The sequence below is a fragment of the Plectropomus leopardus genome, chromosome 9, assembly GCF_008729295.1.
Source record: "Plectropomus leopardus isolate mb chromosome 9, YSFRI_Pleo_2.0, whole genome shotgun sequence".
In the NCBI taxonomy this organism is placed as follows: domain Eukaryota; kingdom Metazoa; phylum Chordata; class Actinopteri; order Perciformes; family Serranidae; genus Plectropomus; species Plectropomus leopardus.
Genome location: NC_056471.1, coordinates 9,751,280 through 9,778,755, shown reverse-complemented (window position 1 = coordinate 9,778,755; position 27,476 = coordinate 9,751,280). Strand labels below are relative to the sequence as shown.

Below are 27,476 nucleotides of genomic sequence, written 5' to 3'. Positions count from 1 at the left end.
TGGTGTTTCTGTGTATTTTATTTCTGTGATAAAGAATAGAGGATTTAACATTTAGATGTAAGTGCCTTAAATGTCTATGCTTTCATTAATCAATTTCAGTGAAGTTTAAACTAGTTGGCATTTTGAAATTGCAAATGTGTGCCATAAGATTGACAACAGCAAACCTTTTTCAAAAATGACAGCGTGGATTACGTTTGTCTCACAGCATAGGTTTGCAACACTGAAGTAGACCATGAATGTGGTTTTTGTTCCTATGAAATTAAAAATGTGTTTTGAACAGCTGTCACTTATGACTTGTTTACAGATTAAACGGCATTAAAATCATGCACATTAAAGGTGATATATATTTTGACCTGTCTGGTAAATTTTCTACCTATGCAATAATTTGCACCTATACTTCTAAAAATCTCTCCACGTGTCCAATTTTATCTTCTATCCTCATCTCGCCTTCAGTCTGAGTGGGCCTTCAGCAGCCCCTCTCACATAGACTCAAATTCATCAATGCGTTGTTTGGTGTTGCCCTGACGAATCTGACGTAAGGTCTTGTATTTGTCACGGCCCGCCTTCACATTCTCAGCGTGGATCAGGTCATTTGGGGTCTTTTTGCTCTCGTCTACAGCTCCAGCCAGCTCAGTGCTCAGGAACTGAAAGAGAACACAAACACAGTGAATGAGATCCTCTTTCCTGAGACTCTTTGGGAGACTATTCAGAAGCCTTGCCCTTCTCCTGTCACCCCTGTACTCCCCTTCAATCCCCATCCGAAAACAATCCATTGTCCATAGTTATTAAGTCCAGTTTTGTGTTGAGTCTTCTATGCAACATCATGTTTTCACTGTGAGATAGAGAACAATTCCCTTTCATTTGTTATAGGCCTCAGTCTGGATGAGATTTGCAAGTTGAATGAAACCAAAAGAATGATAATGTACCCACAACAATGTTCTCGGTGATGCACAATCTTTTTGGTGGCAATTAAGCTGCCATCTTTACAGCAGAGTCAAAAGCTCTATATCACTGTGTCAACAGGTAACACCGTGAATGTATCAAAACACCTTTAAAAAAGCTCACAAAAGCAACAAAAATGTGCTTTTCAAATTACAAACTGTTACAGGTGGGACAAGGAAGTGGCAGCCACAACGGCTCAGTTTGATTTAAGCTTACGACACACGTTTCCCCATACCTTACTTATAAATCCAAGGCTAATAAGTTATAAATGAAACAGTTATGATTAATTATTAAGGCAGTGACTGAGAGCCAGAGATTCTCTAAAAACAAGACAAGAAGTCAACAGCCAGCGGCTCTGTGAGGCTGCACTTAGGCACAGCGGTGCTTTGAGCTAAATGCTAATGTCAGCACACAGACAAGCTCACAGTGCAGTTAATATTTGATAGTAATTTACCAGATCTACTATCTTAATTTAGCCTCTTTGCATGCTAACATTTTGTCTAATGTCGGCAAAAATGTTGTTGCACATCCCTGATCCCTCATGAGTGCAGTTAGCATGCATTAGCTCGGAGGGCAAACTTGGCTTGTGTACTATGACTTACACATGATGTGTAAGTCACTATCACTCTGAACATCCTGTCTAACCCCGCTCAAATTCTATATGAAAAAAAGTCAGGAACGGCCCTATTATCTGTAAAATAAGTTTAAATATTTTTACTGTGACCCAGAAATATCAACCTCATGGTGGCACAAGAAGAAAAGTAAGGGAATCATCAAGGTCAGCAGGACTCATCCTCTGGAGACCACGAATACCTGTATAAATTGCATTGCAATCCATCCAGTAGTACTGGGTTATTTCAATACAACTGACAGATCAACATTACCACAGAGCGCTCTCTTTATACTCTAAAAACAAAATTGGCTCAGCTACAAAAAAGTAACAAATCAAAGGCATTTTAAGTAGTCCTTACTTAATAGCTGCAAGCAAAACACAAGATTTTAAGTAAGAAATGGCCTTAATGTCATAGTTGTTTCGCCTGCAGGTTCCTAACAAAGTCTTCACTGTCTAAATGTGCCCAGGCAGTTTAAGTGGTCAGGGAAGGGGATTTCAAATCCCGAACTGAGGGAGGAGAATTTCACTATCTTACTACAACTACCGTTTTGTTTTGAATATATTAACACATAAATTTGAGTTATAATTTACACAATATTAAGTTGATGTAATTCTCAACATAATTATGTCTACACAACTCATCAAAATTATGTTTGTAACTTAAAAGGTTTATCTAGCTCAATAAACTAGAATTTTTATTCCTCAACCTTGCATTTAATTAGGCGGTTGTAGGTTCCCTGAATTACTTTTTAGAGTGTAGCTTGGCTTAAAATGCATATGATGTAAAACAATTTGTATTTTGACAGGGGAATTGGGTGCTTGTTTTAATTTATGGCTTGTTCTGTTGGCGCTATAATCTAGTGGCCATGAGTCTAACTGCAGATTGAAGCAATGATGCACTGGTCCCAGCATTCAGCTGGAGTGGTTCCCAATTTACAGAGCGCCTTATTTACTAAACCTTGAACCACTGAATTGGAAAATCGAAGGCATTCTCTGATTCATTTGTCTGCACTCTTAAGAGCTCCAGGACAGCCCAGGGACTGCTAATCTCCAGGTGAACATGACTTCTGACCTGCCGGTGAGTAAGAGAACAGCAAATTCGCAAAGTAGGAAATTTGATTATATTCACTTAACCTTACCTTGAGGTTTTTCTGCAGCCTCTGGTTCTTCTGGGCCTCTGTTACTCTCTCCTCCTCGCTGCGATCTCTGACCATGCCAGGAGAAGTCAGCTCGGCGCTCGCCTCTGCGCTGCTCTCATCCGTCTCATCGTGCTCGTGCATATGAGAGTGGACTGAATCCTGGATGTGGACACCCATGAGTTTACTCTTCAGCTCCTCTTTGGTTCGCTCCAAATCAGCTTCAACCACCATCGCCTGTCGACACACATATCTCGCAGTAAGAGCTTTGGTTGGATATTAAAGTGCAATATTGGATTTGTTCCAAAACATGATTTGAAACATGGTGCTCCTATTCTGAGAAAATTATCTGTGCCACAAACTTGAAATAGTGCTTTTTGAGAATAAAAGATATCTGGGTGGAGAATTGGGATACTTTTACCTCATATTTTAGTACTACTTCAAGAAGCATTTGAACCACACTACACAAAAATTGTAGGCTACTTTTTTGTCTCCCTAAACATTAACAAATATATAAATCATCCCAAAACTACCGTGACACATTATAATTTGGGTAGCCTGCTAATTTCTGGGTTAAGATGTTTTGGAACAGAAGTCAATCATGAAGGCAACATTTCCCAAATATGTTGTCTTGTATGACTATAGTCATTTATCAGCATCGCAGTCTCCCATTCAAAAACAGAAATGAGGGTGAGTAACATTCAGTATTAGATGAGAAGCTGGAAGTTGTTTCCAGCTTCAGATACCTTGGCGTCATCTTAGATTCAGCTCTGTGCTTCAAAAGAAAAAACAAGATAAGCAAGGTGCTGCAAAGCCTAAACAATTTTTGATTTATTAAAAAACTCTGACACCTGAAGCTGTTATTTTTTTATCCAATTTATTTCCATGCTATAATTTTTTTGCATATAAGCTACTGTAAAAGCACTTGGTCTCTTACTACAATATTAAAGCCTGTTCCATCTGTATATTAACATCTGTCAAGGTCTGGGATAAAAAATCTAAAATTAACCATCACTGTTATATACTTCTTAGACATAGTCTCCTTTGCAGGGAAAATCTTATCAAATATTACAATGCTTGTTTAATATTCAAAAATATCAATAGATAAGAACCTGCTCCATTTACTACATCCATCTAAAAAAAAATATTGGGGAGAGAAAACAAGTTCTAGAGTAAACGGACACATAGATGTCCCAAGGAGGAAATATATTTTAGCTTGATGGCTTTTAAAAGAGAGTTTGCAAGTTTGGGAATATCCTTCTGTTAAATATACGACCTGGTGATTCTTACCGTTCTTTTGCACATAGTCTTAAAACTTGGCTTAAAAAATAACCAAGTCACTGTTTGATTTTCTCATTTTCTCTTTTCTTCGTTTTGTTTGTTTGTTTGTTTTTGTTTTTTTTAGATTGCATCCCTTATGGTTTTATCTGTCTTCTGTAATATAATATGATTTTATGCTGTCGTGTTTAAACTGCTTGCGCTGACTATCAGCTTTTGCAGTGTCTTCTGAAATGTGACTTGTTTTCATATTATAACATATTAACATATTATAACTGCTTTTGTTGATTGTCTGTTTTGTTAAAGCTGCAGTTGGTAACTTTTATGACAATAACTCTAATGTGCTGAAACTGTCACTATATTCTGAAAGAAGTACATGAGACAGATCATCTGTGAAAAAAAATAAATCATGTCTCTCCTGCTGTCACTAATGGCACTCACTAGAATCGACCGTGGCGCATCAAAAACAACCAGTCAGCCAAGGAGTCACTAACACAGCTGTTAATCATGTCAATCACTCCATAAACTGCTGTCAAACTGTCAAACTAGGCGGTGCTGACCAAATATATCAAGATTCTGTTACTGCATTGCCTATTTCTGGCCTCAAATGTTTTCAGAAATATATTGAAGGGAACTGTTAAGCTGAAAAATGAGAAAGTGTGTGACCCGGCCGCCAAGTTGGAAATGATTGACCGAAGCACCAAGCATCCCCCTCCCGCCGGCGAGACGTATTTTCTCATTTTACAGCTTAACAGTACACTAAAATATGTTTCTGAAAAAATCTGGGGTGAGAAACAGAAAATGTGCAGAATCAGATTTCTGATTTATATTTGATCAGTGCTGCCTAGTGTGACAATTTGACCCCAGTTCATAAACAGTGAATGATGTGATTGACAGCTGTGTTAGAGACCCTTCTGCTCTGATTGGTTGTTTTCATTCAAGTGCAGTAAGGCCATTAGATAAGACAACAGAGTAGGCAGAGAAATGCGTCCGTTTTTTTCACAGATCTGTCCCTGTGCTATGACCGTTTCTAATTTTCTTTTTTTCCTCACTCTTCTATGCTTTTTATCCCATTTAGCCCTTCGTGTTTTCTTCTTCCAATTCTAATGTTATTTGTTGTGCATTTTGTTTTCTTGTTTAAAAGGTCAACTTAACATAAGGCAGAGAGGCAAATGGTTGAAAATTTGCCTTTTGGCTCACACTGGCACATTTACAGTTATGCTGATCAATGCGCCCTGTCCTTCAGAATAAATGTATAAATTAAATGAACAAAATAATGTGGTGACTGCAACTTCAGTATAGCACATCTTATTTGAAGATTTGCATACACTTTAGGTCAAAGTAAAATTTCCATACTATACATATAATGGTTTGTAATAGTCACAGAGCTGAGGTTTCGCTGCCTGGGATAATTCAGTGACACCCATAAAATTCACACAATCACAATTTGAAAGTCTACTGATATACTTATTTGAGGTTAACGTCTTGCTTCTACTTCACCCGGAGCCCAACACTTAGAAGTGCCAGACATCCCTCTTTGCTTATGTTTGAATCATCCTTTATCCTGCTCTGGCTCTTTCATTAATTCTCACCCTTTTCTGCCATCTATTCGCTTCCTCGTCCTTTTTCTTTTTGGCGTCCTCCAGCTGGGAGATCTTAGAGGTAAGCTCTGCCAGCTCAGTGGCCTATACACACACGCACACAAATGGGAACAGAGTTAAGAGTGCTCCTGATCTGAGGTCATTGTGCTCTGTCTGTGGATGCACGTGTGTTGGAGAGAGTATGTGTGTGTTTGTCTGTGCATGCAGGTACATGTTATGCAGCATCATGGCTCGGGGTAATTGCCTGTCTATTCAATCCGCTAAAAAATGTGAATAATTTCAAATATACTATCAAGCTGAATTTGTGTATCTACTAGATGACATCAATATGTTTTTCTAGCTTAGAGGTGGACTTGATCAATATATGTAAATACAGCATAAGGACTCCTTGATGATGGGAATAAAGTTAATTAATCTCAGGCTGAATGATGATAACAGCAGCCAGTTTTTCCATTTTTAAGATTGGAGTGAATCCACCTTATAATTAAATCGATCCAATTAGACTGTAATTAGACGCAGCATGAAGGAGTGTTTTGTGTTTTGCGTACCAGGCTTTCTTGGCTCTTGATCTGTGTTTCAGACTGGTGAAGTAAGGCTGCTTTAGCTTCCACTGCAGCTCTGCGGTCCTTGTCCAGGCGTTCTGCCTCCTCCTGAGCAATTGTCCTCTCCTTCTCTAACTCAAGAGCCCTGCGAGTCTGCTCCTCCAGCTCTGAAACACACATGTGCAGAGCAATCATCATACACATATACCCAGAGACTCCCTCATAGCATATAAGCTTAGCAGGGATCTTAAAAATGACAAATATTTCAATATACTCTGCCATTCTTTTGATGTTCTTAAACAGAAAAAATAAAATTCAACTTGAGAAACATTTGTATTCAGAAAGTTGTCAGACCATCTTGAGCTCTCTTTGTCTGCTCTTCAATCTGTCTCAATCTCTCCATCAGCTCCATGGTCTCACGAGCAATCTTCTCTGTTTCCTTCTCAGCATTTTCGCGCTTTTTTTTCTCACTCTCGAGCAGAGCCCTGACAGGAGAATTGTGCATAAATACACATCTGAAAAAAAAACTATATCTCCTGACAGTTCTTTCTTAAAGCAGAGAGAACACACTGTAAACTTGAAGAAAAAAAAGCCTTCATTATGTCTTTCTTCCTTACCTCTCCATCTGCCTCTTGTTCTTTTCCTCCCTGGCCTGGGCCTTCATCTGCTGCACCTCAATGGTGTCAGGTTTACGTCTACGCATGTACAGGTCGTGATTCCCCATGCACAGTGCCAGAATACGTTTGTTGATGCGAAGACGAGGCACGTAGAAAACAAAGTCCTTTAGCACAAAAATCAGCAATCAGTGACTTATGACACATAGCATCTCAGATCTGTTTTACTGTTAAGAGTGGGTTTATATCCTGAAGGGATAGTTTTGTTTGGAAGAATTTTGCAAATTTTTCTAAACTCTTGGATGCTTTCCTGAAGTATGTGCTTGTAGGCAAATTGAGGCTAAATTCCTGTTTATGAGTGAGATCAAGTAGCAGCTGCTCTCATTACATTACTTGTGTAATTTATGCATTTGCAAAATTGGTTGTTTCTCCAGTATCAAGGATAGGAGATTCAGTCACATCTCCTGTTTGTTGTCGCAGTGAGTAAATATGAATAGGCATATCTTTGAAGAGGCACTTGTAGGATCTTGCGGTTGTAAAATGTTCTCATAAAAAATTACTAATGCGAAGATAATGAATAGGCTACTACTTATAAAATCTCAAGGACTGGAGAGGGAGCAGCTATTTAATCCCACCACAAACATCCATGAATTGAATTAAGCCAAGATAAGCTCACAGTTCAACATACAATCAAGCTGCACAAAGCTGACTTAAGGTATTTGGTAAAAATAGCGCATATCTTTCAAACCAAACTCACTTTTAATGTGGCCTTTGTTGTATTGCGTGTAATGATATGCTTCATAGATTTTAACTGCTGTTATTTAACCTGTAATAATAATGTTTTTTTGGCATACCGGAGCTTTCTTGTCAATTGGTTTGATGACAAACTTCTTGTCATTGAAGGAAATATTTCGGATCTCACTCCACGGGAAGCCAATCTTTGGGGTCATCCTGTAAAATATAGGCATGGTTTACCAGTGTGATCTATTAAGAGAGGTTGTTATTGTCTTTATACACAGTGAAAAACAGTTATGATGACACAAAGGAAGTCTACAGCCAAGCAGCTCTGTGAGGTTGTACTTAGGCACAGAAGTACTTTGAGCTAAATGCTAACGTCAGTGACGATGCATATGCTGATGCTGCACAGGTTTACCATGTTCTTATGCTTAGTTAGGTATGTTGGCATGCTAACATTGGTTAATTAGCACTGTTGGGGATGTCATGAATTTTACAATTATCTGGTCATAAACCAGAGTTGCACATATTGACACTTTTACCTGATGATAGCACAAGAATTTTGAAATTTAAAGTTAAATGTGCAGCATCCTGTTTGTGCAGAACTCTCCTGTTCAGCTTATATTTAAATGATTTACTTTTTGTCTGCACATGGTGTGAAGTTCAGATATGCAGATGACACTATAATTTATATCCATGCAAAAAAACAAAAACAAAACAAGGAACAAGCAGTAGCTAAACCCAGTGTAACACAGATGAATGTAACTAAATGGCTTAATTTCTTTATGGTAAGAATACTGTCTGTATATTTTTTAAAGATCTCTTGTGTAAAATATCTTGGCATTATCCTTGACTCCACCTTGTCCTCCAAACTGCAAGTGAAAAAGTAGGCCCAATGCAAATAATCAAATACAATCTGGCTAGCTTTAGGTACAAAAGAAGCTGCCTAAAAACAACAGCAGGAAAGAAAGCACCATATGAATGCAAAGAATATTTCCTACTTACTCTATGACAAATTTTACTCAAGCAAAAGATATAGCACTTAAGCCCATTTTTCTCTGTGGACATGCAGGCTCTCAAAGTGAGAGAAAACCCAATTCTTACGATTGTTGCAACATTCTTTAAAAATAGAACACCCTTAGATGAGAACAACTAATAAAGTACACTAACATCTGCCTAATGTTTAAGACCCTAAAGGAAGGCTCCTCCATCATGTAGTACTTCTATTAAACAGAAACATTCAACAACAGATCCGGAAGATGTGGTGTGAGAGGGAACTATGTAAATCTTTACAGGTTCAACTCATTCAGCCATCACGCTTTTCCTTAAGAGCTTCTCGACTGTGGAATATCCTACCAACTGAAAAAAAGAAACGGTGCCATCTGACAAACCTTCACACAAATTCTCAAGGCATAGTTTCTGAAAAGTCATACGTGAACATTTTTTATTCATATGGTAATTTTATTAATCCTCAACCAAGGAGATCATATTTTTTTTTGTTTTTTTCTTTGGTTTGGTGTGTTTGTCAGAAGGATCACAGAGAAAACTACTGGCCTGATTTTCTCAAAACTTTCATAAAACTGAAAAGGGTATAACATGGACCAAGGTGGGACTAATTTTTAAAGCGGATTCAAAACAATTACTTTTTTCACTTTCATTAACACTGCAAGATAGAGAATTGGGCCTTGGTAGAGGTCTGCGCTTTCCAAGTACGCTTCTAGTTGTTGCTGTTATTTCTGACCGCTAATCTGCTGCCACTTGTCCGTTGTCTTGGCAAACTCAGATGCTTTGGTATGAAATATTTAAAAGTACCTCATAACAATCTGGCATGCTCTTCTATCGTTGTGTCCTATAACTCAGTGCTGCATGTGTTTGTTGTGTCATATCATTTTACCAACTAATAACTGCAACCTTTTTTATTAGGATCTGCATTATGATTGTTGTATGTTATTTATGTTTTTGGGGTTTTTTGGGGGGGCTTTTTGCCTTTATTAAAGAAAGGACAGCTTAAGCGTGAAAGGGGAAGAGAGAGGGGATGACATGCAGCAAAGGGCTGACGCTGGAATCAAACCCACAGTCGCTGCGGCGAGGACGTAGCCTCTGCACATGGGGCGCCCACTCTACTAACTGAGCTACTGGGCGCCCCTTTAATTGATGTTTTAATGCTTACTGCTGCTCTGCATGAATCAACAACTGCTAATCAGATTTGCTTGGCTGGGTATTGTTGCTTCTTGTTGCTTGCTTGAATGTCTACAAGTACTGAAGACGGGATATTGTTGATGTATTACTCTACTAATGTTCTTCTGTTTCCTGTTGCTCTAGTTTCAAAACATCTTGCCAACACAGCTGAAAATTGGCCAGCTGGCTAACACTAGCATATTTACAGTAATGTTAAATCATCTGCTTTGTCCTTGTAACTAAATCAATTAAATGAAAGTATCACCAAAGTAATTACTGTACCATTAATCTTGTTAGGAACATGGATGTATATACCAAAACTGAATCAAAAATTTCAACCTGATGGTGAGAGAAAAAAATTAGGGGAACACCAAAGACGTTAGACAATATGTCTTGGGAATCATGACTGTCTATACAAAATTCTGTGCCTAAACATCTTTTAGATGTCAATCCATTTTACTGATTAGGCCAAATTTGACCTGCTGCTGGTAGTGCTGAATGAAAAGTCAGGGGACACCAAGGTCAGTGGGATTCATCCTCTGGGGATCATGGATGTCTGTACAAAAATTGATGGCAATAAATCAAGTTGTCATTAAGATCTGTCACCATGGATATCTGAACGACATTTTGTGACAATCCACTGTTGAGACATTTCACAAAACCTCCTCTTCATGCAAGATGAAAGGTCAGGGGTCACCAAAGACGGAAGAATTCATCCATACATGAGCATACAGCAGTAAGCATATAATGATTCACAACAAGTTTGTCAAAGACATGGACCTACTTGTCCTTTTTGTCGTAGATGTTCAGCCCCAGGGCATCCACTCCCAACCACAGTTCTGATCCTTTCTTGTTCTTGATGTTAAAGTAGTTGACCCCATACATCTCCAGATCCTGGGCTATCTTCAGGTACTCCACCATGGCATCTTCTCTGTGGGGATGGAGTAATTTAATGAGTTACAGAACACCTGTTTGCAAAAAAATGCAATAAAGACTTTTTGTTGTGAGACTGCAGTACCTCAGCATTCCCTTGTGCTCTTGATGCCACACCTGGATCCTTTCCTCCCACTGACTTTTATTCAGCTTGTGCTGCTCTAAAACCCTGGTTTTATCAGTAAGGACGACACACCAGTTAGAATTCAGATGACTAAAGCCAGAATTAAGTTGAACTTTGGTTGACACTTATAACCACAGGACGCAGTACCTCTGTGGAAGCAGCTTCTCTCTTGTGAGGTATCCCGGTACGTGATAGTCTTTCCTATAGTCTCCTTGTTTTACCTGAACTGCATACGAGGCCAAGAGCACCGCAGTCTCAGGTGGACAGTATATGTCATCATTTAGGATGGATTCCTTAACCTAAAATGAAGACATGAGACAGATAGTTCTGCTTTAACACGATTCCCAAATGTTTTATGATACTGTCTGTATAAAGGTATCATACACTCAGATAAAGTATTGATGTAACTCACAGAGAGAGAAATCCTATGTCTTTTTGTGTATATTTACTGCACCTGGATCCTTTTTTGTGTGCATCCATTCCCTCATGAAAGACCTGTGAGGGTTAATGGGTTCTGCATGACTCATTACGGAACTCCCACTGGTCGTTAAGGTTTTGTTTTGATTGAGATACGTTATTTATTGTTGCGTCTGCAGGGTGCCACACTTGCATAAGAAAGCATTAATCACATTGTGGTATTGTCCAAATTCTCAAAGCACATTTATCTGATTCCTATTTTTGTTTTAACAGTAATTTTACTCTTCTATTAGCATATATTCATAGTGAAGGAATGTATCTGGATCCCTCTCAATGTATATGAATAAAACACGGTGCCATCTAATTGAAAACGGTGATGAGGAGTCATTTCTATTCCATTCTTTTTTACCCTTTAAAAATTGTCAGTGTCTTTGTGCATGTGCTCATCTCCAACCTGCAGAAAGAAGAGGCGCTGTGTTGCCTCCTGGATCAGTTCATCCGCGACATCCTCAGGGTAAAACTTGGCCCTGAACTTAATCAGCAAAGGGTTGTCCCTCTTCACATCTTGAGCTGTCACCTGGGATTGGCACCCCACAGCAGAGGGATGCCGGAATGAAGAAAAATATGTGCTAATTAGCCTCAATGGGGTGACAAAGTAGCATAACCATAAGCATGATGACATCTTCATTTAAAAGTTATGCCATCGTGGGATGCAAAACACACACGCAAAACTTTCTTCTCACCCTCTTGTTCAGCTTGAGCCAGGTGGAGAAGCCTTTGCTGTCCTGATACTGGAGGCCAAAGAACCAGGTTTCCCTCAGCCCGATAGTCTTCACTATCTTAACACACCAATGAGTAACACAGTTACACGTTTGTCTGTTGGATCACCTGGCTTGATTGTAAATGCATAGCAGCTTACCTGGTCAAAAAGCTGCTTGCCAGTTGTGCTGGGCAGGATGGCAAACTCCAGCTCAGCGTCCATGGTTGTAACCCGGACATTTATCTGCCAGAGAAAACACTCACACTGAGCCACAGGGGGCAAAATATCCCTGCTGCTCGTTCCTCTGTGTTACTGGAGAAGCATCAAGGAGCATGCAGAGCAACAGCTGGGTGAAAAAAAAAAGAACTACCAAATCTGTGATAGTTTAGTTTGATCGTTGAAACAATGCTAAATTTCTTGGTTCTTTGACAGCAAAATGACCAAAAAGAGTGGTTCTTACATTCTTCTGTTCAACCAGGAGCATCCAATCACAAGAGGTTGGTGGGGACTACAATCAAAAAATGAAGCCCACAGTATATTTTAGACTTCACTGAGAACATGGGGTTCATGCCATGATGTATAAATATTAGCGGCTTGGTCAAACGCAGTGACACCCATAAAGCATCAATCTTGAATATTTGTATCACACCATGAACACATATCTGCAGTTGCTGGTATAAACTGACTTGTAAAACAGAAAAAAAGCAGTATAGATTAGAAATTGATTGATCCATTCCCTACAAATATAGCTGTGATTATTAAAGCAAGGCAGAGCTTATATTAACCCATTCCGATCCCCCTTCCATATCAATGGACATAACTTTTCTGGGATGTCTAAATCTATGATTACGGTTGTCTGACTTGACTCAAATACACAGATTTATTTGAAGGGATGTCTATAAGACAATCACAGTGTTGCACATCATCTAAAGCGGACTACAACAGAGCCACGCCCCCTAATTTAACAAGCGTTCAAGTACATACTTTCTGTTTTAAACCATTTTAAAGTAAACACAATGTGTTATATTAAATATACAATTCAAAATACCGTATGGCAGATTTGTAGCTTAAAGCCGTCCATTGACATGGAGAGTGGATCTGAGTGTCAACGGAAAATGAATAGGGGAAATACTGATTAAACAGGGAACTGCTGTTCTAATTGAATTTTCTGATGCTCTGCTTATAATGCATCCTATTGATTATGTACACAGAATATTAATCTTAAAGAGTTTTAAAGGATCATTTTGTGAATTGGTATGAGTTAACCATTCATGAAAAATAAATAAACTAATTTTTAAGGAGCGTATTTAGAGTAGGAATCCACCATAATATTTTTTTTTTCTGTGCGTTTGGGTTCTGAACAGGTTCATGCTTGTAATAATAATGATAATAATAACTTTCTACAGTTGCAAGCCTTGCTGAAAATTCTCTGGGGACTGACTGCTTCAATGGATACTTATGAAAACAGGAAGAGAAGGCTTAACTTTGCCACAGTTGTTTATCTAAATAACATGACGACAATAAATCCAAGAGCGCAAATGCAGTAACTTGTCAACTGGAAGCTAGGCATGACATCATCATATGTTTTTCTCTAAAAATGATTTCTTTAGGTTAAAAACTATGGACTGATGTCCTCTTGTTACCTTTGAATCACAGAGCAGATTTACACATTCCAATCTAACCACTACAACTGCAAAAACATATGTAACAGTGAAAATGTCGATATGAAAAAATTAAAGGTAGCTACTTACAGTTGACATTTGTAGTTTTTTAATCTGTAGCCGAAACACTTCTTCGGAAAGGTGCCTGTAGTAGCCTTTTCTCTCTGGAGTCATATGAAACTGCTTGCAATACCTACAAGGATTATACTGAATGAGAATGGACCATTGTATTGTTCCCAAGTACCTCTCTTAGCTAATCCAATAGCAGCTTGGGGCCCCCACATTATACAGAGGCAGCCTTCGCTGTCTGTGAAGACTTTTTCTCTGAATTTGATTACGTTTTGGCTGTGTATCACTCATTGAGGGCCTAGACACAATCTTTGTCTCCCAAACCTATTTATAGATGGACAAAAATCAAGAGTTACTCAGTAGCACCTGGTGTTCCAGTGGGAGCAAAGGCACCAGCACACTCTGCTAATCTAATAATCCTTCCAGTTAATGTTTTAAGCATATGTTGTTATGGCATACAGTGATTTTGGGGCTGGTGTGGTGGTGTGTTTGGTCTGTAGGTTTGTTGCTAACTAATCAAGATAAGAGTATTTGTTGTGGCTAACAGGGATGTATTTTTGAATATTTGCTATATTCAGTGCATTTAACTGGCAAAGGTGCACAGACAGACCTTTGTGCTTTGGTCAGGTTAATGGTGACAGTGCTCTGCAAGATAAATACACTTAATAAGACTGGATGTTCTCAAGTTTGGTTTACACACAACAAACACAACAAGGTAATTCATTTCTCTCTGTATAAATATTGGAAAACTGCCTTGCCAAATATTTTTGCAAGCTCCCTTGCCTAGAGAGAGTTATTCCAAAAATCCCAGTATGAATTTGGCAAGTCTGTTATTGGGCATTTAATTTATCTATTCCACAGTCCTAACATGTCACTCGCTGCACCTCACATGGCTTTCATCCCATGTCACCATATTCTGTTATTCAGGTCGTTTTATGCACCCCCAAATAAAAGCAAATAGCTCTGTTCTGACCTGCGTCACATTTTGTTTGCTTTCAATAACCTCAAAACCCTGCACCATAATCTTAAAGAGGACACACACGATATTTTAACAGCTGTTAATAGGTTTTGTAACCAAGATCCCTACAGTTTAACCTTATTAAGGTCAGCTCCCAGTGCCCTACCTGCAGAGTCTGATAAGAATTTTATTTGAATGTAGGATGGTCATCTAGAGTACATTAGTAATGCTCAGTGTAGGACCACCATGGCCACCCTGATACAGTTCCTGGCTTCCCACTGGCCCACCAGTCAAAAATAATTAGAGGGTGGCATCACTGTCTCATTGACTGTTGCAGGCCTTATTCTAACATAGCGGGAAGGGAGTGGTCTCTGAAGCTAAACAAACTAAGGTATCCAATAGTACTACCCATATTGGCATAGGCTGTTGGGAAAGGGGCTAAATAACACACCAACATTAGGAGCAATTTTGTTCAAGGGAACACCTGGCATGGACATTTTCTTACCTCCAGATATCTGAATGAAAATTATTAGTTATTCAGCCCATCCATCTGTACTGTTCCACTGTTGACATGTTTTCAGTTACTAACTGATCCAATCTCACATGCATAACATCACTGCCACACCCAACCTCACAGATCTTAACACCAGCACCACTGCACGCATTGCTACTTCAATAGAACAGGACATCACTCAACCACTCAGTCACCTCACCCCACTACCCTGCGGGCACAGGTAGAGCACTGAGGTGAGAAGGGGGCCACTTTGGGAAGACCCTTATTCCTGCAGCCACAGCAGTCTTTAATAATACACCTCACTGAACAGGCCCAAGTATGTCTTTGTTACTACTGTGGTGTTTTTCCATGTTGTTTCTGTACTCCAGTATTCTACAGTTAGGACAATATCGTTTCTTTTATGTTTTATTTAATATTAGTGTGAAGTTGTTTCAATCGGAGTGTAAATGTAAGGGGAAGTGGATACTTTCTATCTCAGTTATAATTACAGGCTGTGCATGCTTAAGGGGTCGTGCTGCTACTCATCACACGTAGCCACGGTGTCACATTGCGGGCGCGTGCTCATGTGCGCGCTCACACCGGCTATTGTGTTTTTATCAACAAGCAGACCACCGTGGCCTCACGGGTAACTGAGCTGGCCGGCTGAACGACGAGGGGCTGCGAAACCATGGCGGACGAACAAGAAATAATGTGCAAACTGGAAAACATATTGGAAATACGGTAAGAGTCGGAGGCGGAACTAAGTGAATTGTTGTCAGATGTTTGGCACGTACTGTGAAACGCTATGTTAAGCTAACGTTAGCCGGCCAAGAATGAGCCCCCTGGCTTGGCTTTTGTTACTGAGCTAGCTAATATTAGCCCGTCTGCTGCGCACCCTGTCTTTAATAGGTTTCTGCTATTCTAGTTTTAGCTCGTTTCCGTCTGGGTTGGGTAACAATGCCACCGGCTAAACGAGACATAGAAACAAAGAGACCGTAACGTTAGTTACGGTGCATGTTGGGATGATAAATACAACAACATTCCAGATGTGTACCCACAAAATGCCAGATGTGCGATGCTAATTTTGTCTGTGGGTAAGCTAGCTACTTAGCTAGCAAGCTTATCGGTCTGTCATTATCTCACTGAACACCGGTGGCAGGATGGTGTTTGTTTTTCCTTATGTCTTCGTTGAAGCCACACAGAGTAACTGCTTAACAGATATGCATAATACAGTAAATAATGCACTACACATTAATACAAGACTGATTTGACTGGTCATTTTTCATCAGTGCAGCACATCTGCAAAGTTATTTATCATTTTACTCAAACTCAGTGCGCTGCACGACAGATGGAAAATGATGTCTGGTGTTATAGATCTTGTTTTTATTTGTAAATTTTTTAGGTGTTTTTTTGTTTTTTGGTTTTTTTTTTTTGTTGTTTTTTTGGGGGGGGGTTGCATTTGCAAGGGAAATAACCTTACAGCTGGTGTCTTCTGTCTGTGTCACTGTCTGCAGGAACAAGACTGTCCAGATGCAGAAGATCAAGTCTCGTCTTAAGATTGAGTTTGAGGCTCTGGAGTCTGAAGAGAAGCACCTGAAAGAGTACAAACAAGAGATGGATCTGCTTTTACAAGAGAAAATGGCACATGTGGAGGAGCTGCGGCTCATCCATGCAGATATCAATGTGGTGAGTGAGTCCTACATCCAGAGTTAAGCACCCTCTGTGGAGGAAGTGCTGTTGAAATCTCAGATTAGCTTTACAATAAGTACACTTTGGCAATAGAATAGCAATGTTAGGTTAACAATACATAATAAAAATGTAGCAAATGCATTTTCAGTGCCAGAATTATTTTCACTGCAAAATATACAGTGTAATGACTAGGTACAATCTTAGCTTATAGTAAACATATTACATTTATGTATTTCTGCAATATTTAATCCTGTCGTCATAGATGGAGAGCACTATCAAGCAGTCGGAGAATGACCTGAATAAGCTGCTGGAAACAACTCGCCGCCTGCATGATGAGTACAAACCTCTGAAGGAGCATGTCGATGCCCTCAGGATGACCTTAGGTCTGCACAGACTTCCCAACCTGAACGAAGAGGAGGAGAAGCTCTCCCTGGAGTCAGTATACACACTTAAACACACACACACACACACACACACACACACACACACACACACACAAATAAGGCATGAGATATACACTGAAATTAAATTGTAATTAATTAAATTGACAGATGTTGCTTGATACAGTTTATAGTGCGTTGTCTTCAAGTTGATATTGCATACTTTGAAAAAATTCAGAGACAATCAGGCTTGTAGGGATATCGGTTTATCATCAGTGTAGTTTATCAATAGCTATTATTTTGCAAGTCACAAATAAGTCTCAAGTCTTTGCACTCAGCCTATAATGTGCTCTTCGCCAAATCTAATGCCTTTATAACAACAAAATAATGATATATTAAATTTACAAAAATCTGAATGCTTTTCAAAATGTATTCATTTGTTAAAACGATTTTGATGGAAGTCATTGCGTCTTTGTCTGTTTGAATCCGCACGTTTTGCATACTGTAATTACTTTTTTTTGACCACAACATCATTTCTGTTCATGAATGAAACTATCTTGAGTATAACTTTTTCCAACTGCCATTCAGCAACGTAATGTTAGTTCTTAATGGTTTTCTCCTGCAACTTGACTGGATGTTGTCGGATTGGTTCAAACAAAGTGGACTCGAGGAAATAAAGTGTTGACTTGCTGGGAATGAACGGCATTAACATTAGTTGATTAAGGACATGAAAAATAATTGAATTGTGGCACAATTTTTAAACAACAATCTGTTAAATTTTTGGGCTTGGGGGAAGGTATCAAGTATTTTAAAGTGAAAAGGCAACTTGCAGTCATAAGCCACTGGTGTCGAGTTGCATGTCTTTTTTTAATTTTGTCAAGTCAGTTCAAAAGTCATCAAATTTGGGACTCAAATCTAACTTGATTCCCAGTCATGTAACTTGATTACTCTGCGCTGCCGCAAGTACATATAAGTGTTGCATATACAAAGAGAAATGGTACAAGAAGGGAGCCCTGCGATACACCAGATAAAATAAGTGATTTTGAGAAAATCAACTCATTCACAAAAAATAATTTCTGCCCAGTCAAAAATCACTCCTGTGCAGTCCTTTTGAATGCTGACCCATTGCTTCAGTCTATGAATAATGATGCTTTGGTCTACTGTATCATCTGCAACATCAGGCTGCACCCAGCAAGATATAATTTATGACCCTGAAGACAGCATCTGTCACAGCATCACTATGTGACCATGCTGAATGGGCGATTCAGCAATAACAGAATCCATAAAGGAAATTTGTTATTAATTTGTTATTATTATAGTCATGAAGCAAAGGAAGGTAGTAATGAAATGGGCCTATATTAAATCATGTGGATCACTTAACTTAAGCAGGGGTTGCACACAAGGAGATTTAAAATATTGAGACACAACCAGAGGACAGAGAATTTTGGTTGGAACAGAATTTAAAAAGTCAAAGAGGAGTTCTGTTTATGAGATGTCCACATGGCTAGAAACTAGTCTCACATTTGAGAAACATCCGTTTACAGAGCGAGATCAGCCAATTGCAAGTCAGTGTATCATGATACGGGCAGGGGTGGTCTGTAATGACAGTAGGGTAGAAAATCCCAGATCAGATGTCTTCAGCTTTATCTGAGAATATCAGCAATATCTAACTGTCAATACCCTCGATGACACTTAAGAGAGAATGGATTATTAGTTGTGATCCCTTCATAAAAAATGGTTTGCCTTTACATGCATTTTCTTGTTCAAGGGATTCAATAACTCCTTCATACAATAACTCCTTCATACAATAACTCCTTCATGCACCAAATCAATAGTTTGTTTGACTCTGCAACAGCCAGGCTTTAAGCATTAATGACTTCAGTAGATATTTATATGTATTTATACATATAAATAATTGTGACTTTTATTTTCCTAGACGACAATATCTATGATTGAGTATTAATGTCCACTGAAGCAGTTACATAATCCTTTGTCAAAGTCAAGATGTTATTATGCAGTTACAGAGTATTTCAGCATTCAGCAGATTTCTGTCTTCAGCTTGAAGTTTGCAGTTGAGCAGAGTATTGCAACATTGCACAACAGTAAGCAAGTAATCGCAAACATGGTTATAAATACAGTAGAGACATTTATAGTTGTACTGCCAGTTCTGATGGGTGGTGACTGATCGTACAGGTGATGGCTGTGAGGTATGTTATTGAGTGCTTTAGTAGCGTGACTAAAGTCCTTTAAGGGAGCTGTTAAGATGACAGGCAGTAGGTCATGAGGTGGGTGGACTACTTTCTAGTAGAATAGTTTTGGATCAGATGTTCAGATCATATTTCTCAGACGTCAAGGACAAATAGCAGTTCCCTGCCCTTTTGGTCACCATAATGTCATATGTTCTTTCTTTTCCTGGTTTTAAAGGCTGCATTACAGTAAAATGATGTCATTTTCTGGACTCACCAGACTGTTCTAGCTGTTCTAATATTTCCCTTTATCCACTTGGTCACTATATCCACATCTCTGATGATATTAAATCAAAAATCTCATGGTGTAAATATTTTTGTGTAAGCGCCAATAGTCAACCTTACAATAACGTTGCAATACCAAACCTGCACAAATGAGAAAAAATGAAGCACCCACAAAGGGTAAAGCAAATAACATCTTGGTGCTCATTTGAACATATTTATTTCAGGTCATATGTCTACATTTGGTGCAAAATTGGTCCCTTTCCATGCAAATGAGCTTCATGCCCAAAACTGTCCAATTCACAAAGATCAGGTCCAGTAGTCACATGCGGTTACAGTGAAATTTTTAGCATCTTCAGAGAGTTGGTTGCAACCGAAGAACATTTTAAGGTATCATGCCCAGACTTTGTGGTAATCGTGGCAGCAGTGATTGTAGTCAGGCAAAGGCACCATCGTGCGAGCCGTGCCCCTGCACCTCGTCAGGACCTGCAGCTTGCAGTCTTAAAGTTCCAGTTTTCTTTTTCTCTCTGCCATTGCTCTGCCTACTGTGTTCTTGGCACAAAGGCAACATTTGTGCTTTGCCACATGGATAATTGCAATCAAATGCAAAAAAGAGAAAATTTCACTCAGCTGTCAAGTTTTATGTGTGTGTTTGAGCTTTAATATTGTAAGTGCAAAGTCTTCTAGGAATTGAGCCTTGAGAGGAGGCAGATTGTGGTTGCAAGTGATGCACAATTCATGGTGCTACCAGTGGCCGCAATCTATTCTCTGCTAATTTTTTCTCACAGGATGTTAGTCTAGCTTACATTCTTGTGAGGCATATCTGAATAATTTAAAGCTTAAAAATAAGTATCTGACAGGTGTTCTCTTGATAGACAGATCTGTTAACCTATTCAGATACTTGGGTCCAAACAATTTCCCCTCCATGTCAAGTTTCTGATCAGTACATCTATTTTGAAATTTCTTGAATGTCCTCATTGTTCACAACATTTGAGGCACATCGAGGACTGACACACAGACTCTCAGTTGTACAAACTGCAGTCTGACATTCATCAACAATGGATGATATTACTGTCACATCGGACAGTTTGCCATGGAGCAAACCTGAGATAATAGTGACGAGTATTCATGATCGGGGGTGTTTGATGGGGCTAAGAATCATGTGCATGTTTTCAACTGAACATAAGGACAGTTGTGGAAATTGACTTTTTATCTCCCATTGTACAGATCAAAATATAGACCCAGTTTGGCCTACAGTGATTTTATCAGGTGTTGATTTAATCTTTTACTCACAGCTGTCAAGATGTGACATTCTATATAACTTGACAGTAAATAGGGAAAGTCAAAATTATTGTAATTGTATTTTTGGTTGGTCAGGATATTTTGAATATAAATTTTCCTCCCAAATAAAAAGTCTATAAGTTGTGAGGAAGTGAGCAGGACCACTGTTGCTCTACATGCTGACAGCATGTGGGCAGGCTGTCCTCTCAGTTTGGACATGTTTAGTGTGGAAGATGAGCTGATGAGTTCATTTGGCCAGGTGGTAGTCGTCTCTCTTTTCCCTCTTGGTGGCGTGTTCTTTGATTTTCCCTTTACGAGGTACTTGGAAAGTTATTGCTGTTGTTCTGCCGTGTTTTCTCTTAAAAGAGAGAACTCGTCACAGAGAAAGATTTATAATGACGCCCAAGGAGATGCTATAACTATCACTCGCACACCTTGCTTCCAAGAAAAGTCATTTTGACAGTTAAAGCGCCCAGTGTAAGTGTTTTAGAAGGTGTAATCTTGTGAGAACTTTGGAGAAAATAAAAATCTCATGTTGCGAGCCTATAGGGAACGTAACAGCAAAAAGATTACTTTAATATTATCTTGCGTAAAAACAAGTGTGACATAGAATCAAACTTCTGTGTGTGACGTACTCACATACCGCTTGTAAGCTTAGACAGGGCTTTGGTGAATCATGGTTACAGGAAACACAGTCCATTAAATTTGTTCTGTGATTCCTCTACTCTAACACAAACCTATTTTGAGAGAAACCAGAGAGTGTAAAGCAAGGGGATATCACTTTTTTTTTATTTTTGAAAATGGGCCAGTGAGGCCTATAGTCCAAGGCCAAATTTCTTTCCCAGCCCTCTGCATTCACCCACAGACACACTCACATGCACGCAGACAAATACTCTCACAATGACTGTACTTTCGCTCAGAGTTGTACATATAAAGAAGACACGTGAGATCGACTATAATGTTCTCCAATTTTAGGTGCCTTTGTATTTCCTTTTGCCACTCCATGTCTCTTGATACACAGTGAAGATGGGATAATCTCAACTGTGATATGATTCATAAGCTCTAAATAAGAATCACAGCTAGCCAGGTTTCTCTCTTTCTTTGCTTTGAACAGTTACTTCGAGAAGCAGAAAGCCGAGTGGCAGAAGGAACCGCATGAGCCCGCCATTCCAGAGTCCCTCGCTGCCGCCGCCGCAGCAGCACAGCAGCTTCAGGTGTCCAGGAAGCAAGATGCACGTCAGACGGCCACCTTCAGACAGCAGCCCCCGCCTATGAAGGTAATACTTCTGTCTGCTACTTCTACTGACCGAAAACAGCTGTAAACAGGAGCCGCTTTTACAAAGAGATCATGCTTTAGGGCCGCAACGAAGTTCCCTCATTATACCGCCGTGCATTTTTACACAGACCAAATCGGCCACAGACCAAATCGGCATCAGCTCGCTCCAGTATGTGATTATACACTGCATCACCACATCCTGCCATCAAAAGCAGGCGCGACACAACTCACAACACGACAGCGCTGGCCTCTAGTGTGACATATAATATACACATTGGCAGTGCTATCTCAACAATAACAAAGGCATAACATGTTCATCACAATTACTCCTGTGCCATACATTGGCTGATCGCGTCCTCTGCTCAGAGAATAAGCTTTCAAATCTCACGGTTTTCCCTGTTGGCAGACAATTACGGTCGCTGTTTTTCTTCTTTGTATTAGCCTCTAATTGTTCAAAAATGGTATGAGATTTTCACCGAACGATAACCGTCTCAGAAAATACTGCAGTTTCACAGTATCACGGTATTAAAGAATTATTATTATTATTATCAGTCAAATGAATAAAAACTGAAGGGTTTATTTTGGTTTAACAAATGCTTTATCGCTATAATTTAGACTTGAAAGCATTTTTTAATGGAAGTATGTGTAAAAAGTCTCCCTTTTGAAAATAACGACAATACAATTGAGATTCGCCATCCAGCTGCATTCTTTTTTCCCCCAGTGCCATAAATAAGCAAATGTACAAGGTATGATAACTGTCAACCGTCATACTACACTATACCTTAAAAATAGTATAGCGCTGCAACCCTACTCCCATGATGGGTCGCACACATAAACACATGTTCAAAACATCACACCCGTGCTCCCCATGGTCACGTTTTTGCAGCTTTATTTTTTGCACAGACCTCGTTATGGCGCTGTTACTACGTCCGATCCCGGCACAGAGGCCAGGTCAATCTCTCCCCCTTTTCTGTATGTAACGCTGGTCAGTTTCTCCCCGATACCGCCTGACAGCACTGCTCATCTACAAGGCAGCAAGAAGGGCATAATATGACGTGATTGCTCTAAATCCCCCCCCCCCTCCCTCTCTCTCCAGGCTTGCTTGTCCTGCCACCAGCAGATCCATCGTAATGCTCCCATCTGCCCATTGTGCAAGGCCAAGAGCCGCTCCCGCAACCCAAAGAAGCCCAAAAGGAAGCCTGATGAGTAGATCTTACTCTACCCTCAGCTTCAGTAGCATTTAAAGGGACCTGGTCCGATACACTGATCTAAGATCAGCCATGTACATCACAATATATGACTGAAAGAACAGATCTGTGCTACAGGACAATTTCCAAAAACAGTCCCCACTTTAACAAATTGTCTTAGTACCTTTTTTCATAAAGTGTCGACTGAAATTGATGGAAGATCTGGTAACGTCATTCTGTTGTTTTTCTCAGTGCTTTGGATGTGTTTACATGTAACTGTATGACTTCTATAGTAGGTTTACTAGCACCTAACCATGTAACTGCAATAATGCAAAACTTAAAATGTCCAAATAATTTTGCTCATGTTGCTTTTTTTTGCCTTAGATATTGTACTGTACTTTCAGTTTTTTTGTTCAGTGCATGCGTGCTTCCATGGCTGTCTGTAGTGTATTTTTGTGCCAATATATAAATCAAATAGGTTTAATTGAAGTTAAATAAAACACATTTTAATGTTTACAGTGTTCAAGTGACCACAAACGGGATAAAAAAAGGCCAGACTCATTTGCTCTGAATATTGTTGTGTGTTTAACTTTAATACAGTGATAAGAAAATAAATGGCTGTTTTGTACTAACCTTGTTAGCATGTCCTTTTGTTTTACGATCATAACAAAGGCTAGACATTTGTTTGTGTCATGCAGCAGTGTGAACATAAACACAGCTGTAGCCGAGCAGGATAACCGAGGACGCCACCATCAGCATATGGATTAGTGTTTAATGGGGCAAATGGGTGGGTTTAGTCTGTGCGTCAAAATAAAGAGATAGGAATATGTTTGACTCCGCCACAACATTGTCCCTTTCGCTGTATTAATACTGTGCCCATCATGTCTGCAGCTATCTGTCTGAAAAAGGACAGCGAGGTCTTGCTAAATGAGTTCCTGTAGCGTTTTTGTCAGGGTAACCCCTCATTTCATCTGTTGCCAGGGTAACTCCACGTTCCTTAGTCGTTGCTAAGGCAACCCCAGGTTGCTGTGACCCGCACATTTCCACCAAGTAGTTCCTCCCAAATCCAGTGAGGGGCATCGGAGCGCTTTTGCATAAACTCCCCCACTGTGCACACTCCTGCAACAGAGACATTATTCTTTTAATCCTGTGAATAATTAATCTGATCTGCTGAATTGATGCAAATATTTGTTGGCAGTTGGAGAACTTAAGGCTTGTAAGAGTTTGACAATGTCACTTACTCCACAGCTCAAGTGTGTATTTAGTCTGCCCTTCAGCGTTGGGAACTGCAGTTGTGTCTTCCTCCTGATAAAACTTCTCAAGGCCAGAGAAGCCTTTTCCTCCACACACTCACTGCAGACAGCAGGATCATGGAGCTCCACCTCTGCAGCCTAACAGACAACACAAACACATCAAGTGGAGAAAATGTGTGGTTTTTCTATCACGATTAGGGACTGTTCAGTATTTATGAGATGGCATGTCCATTTTTTTAAGCACTTCAGAGGTACTGGTGTTTTTTTATTTTGGCTGAGAGTGGGGCATACGATGTTAAATAGCTGTATTTTGTATTATTTTACTGCCGTTTTTTTAAAGAAAACATGCCTTTAGATTAAGAGAAATTTAGCATTTTTTTCTGTCTTGATTAGGAATTGTTTGTTTATACTTAGGGGAGGGGTAAACAACTTTAAATGGCTGTATTTTGTAATTATTTTACAGAAAACTAGGTTTGGAAGGCATGGTTTCTTTACAATCATCAAAATGACACCTTCTTCATAGCTAGAAACTGTAAAAACAGAAATTTCATTGGATTTTCACAACACATTTTGTGGAGCAAACGCTTCCGTCAGAAATAGCATATCACATTAGCTATTTCATCAAAATCACTTCATTCTACATGTCTTGTTTAAAATTTTGCCAAAAATAAACTTCCTACACTAGCTAACGATACTATGAAAGCATGAAAAAACGTAGACTGTATATAAAGATGGACGACGCGTCCTCACTTACCCCTCTTATGCCTAAATGAAGCCAAAATATCCCAGATATGGCCGCTGCCATCCTGCACTTGTGACGTCATTCGGAGCCGGGGTCGTTGCAGTAAAAATATCCGTGGTGAAGACAAAATACCCGTCTGACCAATCGTAGGCAGCATTGTTGAACGCTAGCTCACGGATTGGCATACACAACTATCAATTATGGCGGAAAAATCCCCTTTTTGTAGAATTAAATAACTCATTAAAACCCAACATACCAGAAAACCTTTCACATCAGACTGATGATCAGCACCTGACAGAAACCACCTTTGAGAAAAAATAATTTTGCGTGTACTTGGAGTTTTGAGTTTGGCCTATGTCCCATTCACCAACATGAAGGACTGGGCTTAATGTCCTGTAATGCAGTCAGCCACGGGGGCGATTGAGATGTTTGCGCCTAACTTTGGGACAGTGGTCACGATGTTCATTTTTATATACAGTCTACAGTATATGAAATAATCCTTTTAAATTCCAGGATTTTGTATTAACCTTTAACTCTTTAAAACCTGAGCAAATTTGCTTGATTTCTTTTAAAAACATGTGAAGAAGGCAATGAGCAATAAACGAGGAAATTACCCAAAAATATGCAATAAATTGGTCCAAGAACATTACCTGAAAATTAATATTAAAAAAAAATTACTTAAAAAAATCAAAAAAGGACATGACTTAAAAAGGGTGTTTTAAAAATGTAACATAACTTTAAATGTGTAATTATGATAATTAGAATTAGCTATAAATATTTTGTTTTTCTTTAGGTTTTTTCTTTTTTCCCTGGACATGTTCCCCTATTTTATTTTTAAATAATTTTCTAACTCGGCTCATTTCTTGCAATTTGTGAAATATGTCTAACTAAATTGCTCATTGCCTTTTTTTTAACCATGTTTTTGAAAGATATAGCACCAGTTTGCTTAGGGTTCACAGGTTTAACCCTCTGAAACCTGAATGGACGTGTTTTTCTTGTGTTACATTCAGACACCATTCACGAGTATTTAAACCTTTGAAACCTGAGCAAAAAGGTTTAATTCTCCCCCAAAACACTGGGAAAGGCAATGAGCAAATTGCAAGATATTTGTAAAAGGTGACAAGAAAACAAGCTGGGTTAACTTTCAAACATAAAAGATTTTTTTTTATGATCAAATAACTAATTTATGGTGGGAGGAGGGTCATGCGCTTTCCCAAAATCACCCGGGGAGGCCTGAGAAATATGTGTAGCTTGGTGAGAGTAAAAAATAAAAAAGTAAGAAAGAAACCACACCCCCACCACCGCCCTCCTCTGATAAATTAAGAACAGTCCCTTACAGCCCCCCTGGTAGCAATGAGTCACACAGAGCGTCACCTGACCCGTCTCATGTCCTCGTTGAGAGTTTTCAGCCTCAGCATTGAGAGGAGTTGAAGGGGGACAGGCTGGACTTCAGGACCTTGACGTGTGAGACACGGGGGGGTCTGGTGGTCTCGTGGTGTGTAGTCTGGGAGAGGGACAGTACTGTCTCCGTCATCTCTTAACTCATCCCCGGCTTTAACGTGTCTCTCACGGTCGGTCCTCCTTCTGGCTCCTCTGTATGTCTGTCTCCTCCTGTCCTCCTCTGAGGACTGGAGATGCTGCTGTTTGTTTTGGGCACGAGATATCATTCTTCTGCAGTAATTTTTTAGGGCTTCTTCCTCCTCCGCCGCCATTTTTTATAGAAAACAAATCACGCGTGATCACAGTTTGGATCCGTTTTAACACGATAAAACATCGTGTACTTAGTGACGTAACTTGAAAATGAAACAGCGTCCAGTTTTCTGAGTTGGTATCGAAACCAAAAGTTGAGCAACACTTTGAGAGTGAAAGATGAACCGAGTTTAACTTGACACAGTTTTCCCTCCAAACTGTTTACCTCGACGTTAATCATGGATGTATTATACGCCCTCTTCTTTTAGTGTTTACTACAGCTGCACTTCCTGCCATCAGTGAACTACCAGCGACACCTGCTGGTCGACACATTTAAGTGGAGGGAGCGCATGTATTTTATTTAATCCACTGTAATTCATTTATTTACGTATATTTAAAAGATAACATATTTTTTATTTACCATATTTAAACCCAGTGATGTCACGTAACATAACAC

General features: G+C 39.4%; 3 protein-coding genes across 5 annotated transcripts; 1 reads left to right on the top strand and 2 right to left on the bottom strand.

Moving 5' to 3' along the window:
- LOC121948525 (moesin-like) lies at nt 1-16,611 on the bottom strand. Of its 3 annotated transcripts, none has more exons than XM_042493942.1 (16): nt 16,535-16,611; nt 13,625-13,727; nt 12,334-12,381; nt 12,033-12,116; nt 11,857-11,952; nt 11,568-11,690; nt 10,844-10,995; nt 10,658-10,741; nt 10,424-10,570; nt 7,581-7,677; nt 6,730-6,893; nt 6,467-6,597; nt 6,119-6,279; nt 5,562-5,654; nt 2,695-2,928; nt 1-644 (listed from the first exon to the last, which is right to left on the bottom strand). In XM_042493942.1, the coding sequence occupies exons 2-16, from the start codon at nt 13,706-13,708 to the stop codon at nt 480-482; spliced, it is 1,863 nt and encodes a 620-aa protein (XP_042349876.1). In that variant the 5' UTR covers nt 13,709-13,727; nt 16,535-16,611; the 3' UTR covers nt 1-479. The 3 variants fall into 3 exon arrangements, with proteins under 3 accessions (XP_042349876.1, XP_042349874.1, XP_042349875.1); XM_042493940.1 differs by having other exon boundaries at nt 16,530-16,577; XM_042493941.1 differs by lacking the exon at nt 12,334-12,381.
- Nucleotides 15,619-23,967, top strand: zc4h2 (zinc finger, C4H2 domain containing). The gene is made up of 5 exons (XM_042493944.1): nt 15,619-15,795; nt 16,569-16,740; nt 17,006-17,178; nt 21,987-22,149; nt 23,245-23,967. Exons 1-5 carry the CDS (start codon nt 15,743-15,745, stop codon nt 23,356-23,358), a joined length of 675 nt encoding a protein of 224 aa, XP_042349878.1. The 5' UTR covers nt 15,619-15,742; the 3' UTR covers nt 23,359-23,967.
- On the bottom strand, nt 23,908-27,258 carry LOC121948526. The gene is made up of 3 exons (XM_042493943.1): nt 26,710-27,258; nt 24,577-24,726; nt 23,908-24,454 (listed from the first exon to the last, which is right to left on the bottom strand). Exons 1-3 carry the CDS (start codon nt 27,040-27,042, stop codon nt 24,227-24,229), a joined length of 711 nt encoding a protein of 236 aa, XP_042349877.1. The 5' UTR covers nt 27,043-27,258; the 3' UTR covers nt 23,908-24,226.
- Between the last annotated feature and the right edge of the window lie 218 nt (nt 27,259-27,476).

Excerpts from the sequence above, each read along its gene's own strand:
- zc4h2 (XM_042493944.1), top strand. The coding sequence starts at position 15,743 with ATGGCGGACGAACAAGAAATAATGTGCAAACTGGAAAACATATTGGAA. Across the intron at positions 15,796-16,568 it reads GAAAACATATTGGAAATACG|GAACAAGACTGTCCAGATGC; the intron begins GTAAGAGTCGGA and ends CACTGTCTGCAG. Across the intron at positions 17,179-21,986 it reads GAGGAGAAGCTCTCCCTGGA|TTACTTCGAGAAGCAGAAAG; the intron begins GTCAGTATACAC and ends TGCTTTGAACAG.
- LOC121948526 (XM_042493943.1), bottom strand. The coding sequence starts at position 27,042 with ATGGCGGCGGAGGAGGAAGAAGCCCTAAAAAATTACTGCAGAAGAATG. Across the intron at positions 24,727-26,709 it reads TCAACGAGGACATGAGACGG|GCTGCAGAGGTGGAGCTCCA; the intron begins GTCAGGTGACGC and ends GTTGTCTGTTAG. Across the intron at positions 24,455-24,576 it reads ATACACACTTGAGCTGTGGA|GAGTGTGCACAGTGGGGGAG; the intron begins GTAAGTGACATT and ends TCTCTGTTGCAG.
- LOC121948525 (XM_042493942.1), bottom strand. The coding sequence starts at position 13,708 with ATGACTCCAGAGAGAAAAGGCTACTACAGGCACCTTTCCGAAGAAGTG. Across the intron at positions 11,953-12,032 it reads GCAAGCAGCTTTTTGACCAG|ATAGTGAAGACTATCGGGCT; the intron begins GTAAGCTGCTAT and ends TGGTGTGTTAAG. Across the intron at positions 2,929-5,561 it reads CGAATAGATGGCAGAAAAGG|GCGATGGTGGTTGAAGCTGA; the intron begins GTGAGAATTAAT and ends GTGTGTCGACAG.